Genomic DNA, 5,497 nt, shown 5'->3' with positions numbered 1-5,497 from the left:
GTAGACCAGGCTGGTCTCGAACTCACAGAGATCCGCCTGCCTCTGCCTCCCGAGTGCTGGGATTAAAGGCGTGCGCCACCACCGCCCGGCTCGCCCCAAATCTTAATACCCTGCAAAGACTTCCAAGAAGAAAAGGACGCTCCTCTTAAACAGTTCACATTTATTACTGTAACAATAAAAAATCTTTTAAAGACTATCAATATTGTATTACCAAGAGTGAGGTAATATGTTTATAAAACATTTACAGAATCTGATATGCAAATAGTGGGTTCAGGAAGGAGAGAGAATTAAGACACTAGTAACAGAGGGAGAACCCAGAGAGCTGGGACTGGGTGGGAGGGCGAGACAGCAGCATTTTAGGACACGTGCACGGCACACACTCACATCACACCCAGTCACCCTCCCAAGGCAGCCAGTGCCCTGTGGCCTGGGCGGCTAGAGGCCTGTGAGTGTGTGGTCATGCGTTCAGCTCAGTTCTGAGGCGCTGAGCAGGGCCACTTCTGAACGGACTAAGGGGACAGATCTTCAGCCTGAGACATGGCTGCAACTCAACAGTCCCACAAGCATCTCTGGGCACATGTGGACTGTTGCGTGAAGCGTTTTCTTGGAGGCTGTCAGCAAAATCGCCATCTGAGACACAGAGAGAGGGAAAGGGAGAGGGAGACAGGAGAGAAAGAGAGAGCAGGGCCATCTTCAGGTCCTTTAACTTGGAGCTGGGAAGCCCTAACTGGAAGCAGCGTGGACGTAGTAACTATAGCCCTACTATGCTGTCTAGAAATGGCTGCCCCATGCACAGGGAATGCATGGCGAAGGGCCACAGAGGCCAGCAACGCGAGTGCTGGGAGCCAGTAGGCTCACTGGCCAAGCCAGGCTGCTGTGGAGACTCTCCTCATGCTTGCTGACATGCCACAGCCTCTACAAAGCTCACAGACATCCATCTATGCCTCCGAGCGGCATCAACACATGATTCCACACCTGTCGTACACATTCACGGCCGTGTGGGTTTGGCACCCATCTTTAGACACGTGTAACACACACAAACACACACACACACACACACACACACACACACACACACACACACACACACACACACACACACAGAGATCCCAGGCCCTTCTCATGGAGATCAGCCACCTGCAACTTCCAGACAGCTCTGTAAGCAATAAGCTTTCCCATAAAAGCTGTGAAGTCAGGGCCTGCTCAGACAGCAGGCTTTGGGAAGTGGGGATCAGAAAGAAAAAAACAAAGCCAGCCAGCCTCTGGTCTGCTTCTATAAAATGCTGATAAAACAAATTAAGTCCCACCATGCTCCCCCACCCCACCCCCTGTCCCTCATGCACACAAACGGCACCTGCACATACCCCAACATCCATCACACGCCCAAGGCCACTACAAGCCATGCGCCACCCTGGAGAGCATTCTTGGAGTCTCTTTTGCCACACTTCCAGAAGGAAGTGTCACCCACTACTTCCAACACCCACTGAGAGCTGAGGATCCTGGGAGCTATGGGGGTGGGGACCCTGGGTGCTGAGGGCTGAAGACACTGGGTGGGTGCTAAGGACTAGGGATCCTGGATGCTGAGGGCTGAGGACCCTAGGTACTGGCGGGCACAGAGCTGCCCACCTGCGGAAGGAAAAACAGCATTCAGCGGAGAATAGAACCCTCCCCTTCCCCAAGTTCATGGACAGAAAAATTTTGCTCTGAAAAATATCAAAAGATTTGAAGAGGAGGAAAGAGAAAGCAATGTTTAATGATGGCGGTGTTGTCGGGAGTTGTGGGGAGCCTGAGAGCCCCTCCTGGGCAGCGTGTCTGCTTAGGAGTGGGCTGGCTCCACCCCAGGACCGGGTGCTCCTGTAGGCTGCCGAGTCCTCAGAGGAAAGGGACCTCAAGGGCTGTCCTGAATCCACAGGCCACCTCCACTAACAGGGAGCCACGAGGACTGCGGCGCAGTGTAAGGGCTGCCTGCTGCAGCTTCAGTTCCGTGGAGGAGGCGGCTCGTCTCTGCAGGACGTCATACAAGTCATTCGCTAGTGGACAAGGTGGAGTTTGTTGGAAAAACGTTTTGCATCGACATGTGAGACCAGTCAGTCTCTTACTGTAGATAAACTACTTTTCTCTCGAGAGCCCTTGTGCTCTGGTTTGATTTTGTGCACACTGCATACAAAATCTATGGCTACTGAGTTAAACTTAGGGTAGAATTAAAGCTACCTGCCATGATAGTCTGGGACCAAGTGCTAGTATACCATCTGGAGAGCTAGCTGCTATCTAGAGGGTGAGGAGTCTGCGCATCCTGGGGTAGGTGGAGCACAGCAGCCGAGGAGGCCGAGGCGTCCTCCGTCCCTCCGCACTAGGCACTGGCTTCGCAGCACTACCTGGAAATCATGGAGCTGGAGTGAGATTGGCTGGAGGAGGTGGTGGCGGCACTCAGCTGGGAGAAACCACTGTGGCTGGACTCCAGGCTGGTCATGGAGCCTCTGCAAAGAAACCAAGAAAGAACAAGGAGTGAGGAACTGCCCTGAGCCACCCAGATGCCCACAATGCCTGCTGGACCCAGGCTCATCTCTATCTGCTTTTCTGCACTAGCACCTGCCAAGTAGGAATGGGGCATGAATGTCCCATGGGAGGAATGCAAGCCTTGTGGTTTGTCCACAGATGCCACTGCACTCCTCTCCGACAGTCCCACAGAGCCCAGACAGGAACCAGGCAGCCCCCCAACACACCTGAAATCCTCAGACCCGATCACTTCTGTGTAGTACATCACTTTGCACTTGTGGGAGGAGACCTGCAGGGAGGCCAGCACGTCGTCCACTCGGGGGAGGTTGGTGGCGGAACACGCTGGCATGCTGTGGAACTTCCACTGCAGGATGTAGAAACCCGGCCACCTGGTCACATGGGAGCCCTGCAGCAGAGAGCAGGGGAGCTCAGGACATCCTGCCAACCTTCAAACAGGTCTGACAAGCTTCAAGGGGAGGGTGTCCTGAGAGCTTGCCATCAGGAAACAGCCTGGCAACGTCCTTCTACTTACTGGATGCAGCCTGTGCTGAGGCCTTTGCCAGGTGCTGGGAAGGCAGCACACAACATGTTTGCTGCCCTCAGCAACCTGCAGCCTCTTGAGACCACTAGGCAGCAGGTGTTTGAGAGGGCGGTGGCTGTCAGGTGGGCCTGTGTTTTGGACAGAGATGTCAAGGCCATACTCTGGTCACACCCGGCAATCTGTTCCAGTGACTCCTTCCATTCCGGATGGGGACTCAGAGAGCCAGCTTCAAAGGCTCCCTACTTTTTTTTTTTAAATATTTATTTATTTATTTATTTATTTATTTATTTATTTATTTATTTATTTATTTATTTATTATGTATGCAACATTCCTTCCATGCCTGCCTGCATGCCAGAAGAGAGCACCAGATCTCATTATAGATGGTTGTGAGCCACCATGTGGTTGCTGGGAATTGAACTCAGGACCTTTGGAGGAGCAGGCAATGCTCTTAACGTCTGAGCCATCTCTCCAGCCCAAAGGCTCCCTACTTTAAGATGGGGGAGGATTCCCTTCCAAGCTGCCTCAAGACCACGGATGTGCAGGCAGCTTGCATTTACAAACCATACAGGGATGGAAAGCAGGCAGCCACGGTGTGGGGCAGAGGCATTGTGGGAGCGTGGGAGGAAGGCAGGCATTTACTACCAGAGGTGCTGTGGGAGCCAGCAGGAAGGGAGAGGCCCGCCAGGGACAACAGGAACCAGCCTAGCACAGTACAGAGCTGTCGTGTGTCCTAGCGAGAGCTGTAGTGGCCTCGCACGTGCTCCTCTCTTGCTTCTGCCTGGTTTCTTCCTCTGAGGCAAAGCCATGCCGAGTCCACTCAGTGAGGTCACTGAGACCTGGATGTGTGCCTACAAAGTATTTCTTTCCTGAGTTTCTCGTGGCACCTGGGTGCAGACAGTCCTGGGAAATCCACTCCTTTCACTAGGTTCACTGCTCTGGTCTCAGACCTCCCACTGTGCCCGGGCACCTTACGGGGTCTGACTAAGCAGGCCCAGCTGTGCGGACAGTGACGCGGGCGGCAGATGGCGGCTCACCTGCACACTCTCTCCTTCTTTGCAGATCAGCGGCGACTCCACCGTGCTGTAGTCCCGGCCCAGCTGCCACACTTTGTCTATGAGCTGCACGTTGTTCCCACCCGGAGAGGTGATGCTATGGGCCCCCAGCGCGTCTTTCTTGGGTGGCTGGGGAGACCTCTTGGAGTGATAAATATTAAAAACAATGTCCCCTTTGCACACGTCAAAATCCCAGGTGATCACTGAGGCAGCGTCCACAATCTGAATGAGAATCTGGAGAAAGAGATCCCATCAGTCACCAATCCACAGCACGAGGCCTGGCCTCAGCTGGAGCAGGAATGGCTCTAGGGGCTGGCTCTATGGCTCAGATGTGTGAGCTGGCAAAGGGGCAGGACAGATCAAGTGGGCAGTTCTCTTTGCCTCAGGGCACTTAGGCATCCAGATGCCCACCACCAGCCTACCCACTGCTCTCTCTAGTTCTGACTATGTGTAACCGATGAGGCAAATGGCTAGTTCCATGTGGACTCTGAAGAGTCCCACTCCTCATCTTCCAACACAGCTTAGGGACACTCATGAGCACGGACATGGGATTCCGTGAACTGCCTCAAGCTAGGGAGACGTGGCAGGCCCTACAGAAGAGAGCATGGACAGAAGGATGCCTGCGCAAGGCATGCAAGGGGATGGAGAGATCAGATGTGCTCTGGGGGTGACTGCCGTCGGTACAGAGTGCCAATCCCAAGCCTGACATCTATCCTTCATCTGAAGTCCCAGAGGGAAGAGGCAGGTCTGGGAGGAAGGTGTGAGGCTACAAAGCAGAAGCAGCCATGCAGTCTGCTGCCTTGCTGCTCCAACCCCTCCATGACCCTCTGAAGGCACAGGGCCCCAGTCAAAGCAGAGGCTGCACTAAAGGGGGCAGCATATTCTCCTCGTCAGAGTGGCTGCCAAGGGCACTCTTTCAAGAGACTGTGGGCCCTGTGCCGACCGGCAGTGGGGACACTCTAAGCAGTATTCTTTGATGTGTGCTTTCTTTACACCCCAAGGCAGAATGGAGCTTTTACTGTCAACACTGACAGGTGCTATGCGACTCAGAAGTCACAGTGAGTCCCTGGGCCTTGCAACAAAGACAAGACTGACAGCTGCCTGGTAAACAGCTCATCCACCCCAGCTTGCCCACCACATGAGAGATGAAGGCAAATGATTCTTGGGACAGCCAAACATCCAAGGTCCCCTGCATGGGATCATGAGGGAGGGAGGCACACTGCATTTGTGCCTGCTCGTTCACAGCACAGCCCCGGGCTCACTCTCAGTGTGCCGCTATGTATCTATCGGTCGGCTGTCTGGACAGACGCTTGCCGCAGCAAAAAGCCATCTGTGGAGCCAGCACTCCATGGACGGAGGGGTCTGTTCTGTATAAGTGCTGCCTCCCACCAAGAACACAGCAACATG

General features: G+C 54.1%; 1 protein-coding gene across 4 annotated transcripts in view; it reads right to left on the bottom strand.

Annotated features, from left to right (window-relative positions):
* Window positions 1-145: 145 nt before the first annotated feature.
* Sec14l1 (SEC14 like lipid binding 1) overlaps window positions 146-5,497 on the bottom strand; it is a 43,795-nt gene continuing 38,443 nt past the window's right edge. For 2 of the 4 annotated variants that reach the window (XM_005350791.2, XM_005350792.2), the window contains exons 14-17: window positions 4,073-4,324; window positions 2,724-2,902; window positions 2,376-2,477; window positions 146-630 (exon numbers count right to left, since the gene is read on the bottom strand). In XM_005350791.2, the coding sequence (XP_005350848.1) occupies window positions 615-630; window positions 2,376-2,477; window positions 2,724-2,902; window positions 4,073-4,324 (549 nt within the window). In that variant the 3' untranslated portion in view covers window positions 146-614. Of the gene's footprint in view, window positions 2,478-2,723; window positions 2,903-4,072; window positions 4,325-5,497 lie in introns of all 4 variants that reach the window. The other 2 variants (XM_013347625.2, XM_026780258.1) reach the window with 2 other exon arrangements.

The sequence above is a fragment of the Microtus ochrogaster genome, chromosome 7 (genome assembly GCF_000317375.1).
Source record: "Microtus ochrogaster isolate Prairie Vole_2 chromosome 7, MicOch1.0, whole genome shotgun sequence".
NCBI lineage: Eukaryota > Metazoa > Chordata > Mammalia > Rodentia > Cricetidae > Microtus > Microtus ochrogaster.
The sequence above is the reverse complement of the archived record's forward strand: the minus strand, read 5'-3'. Positions and strand labels throughout refer to the sequence as shown.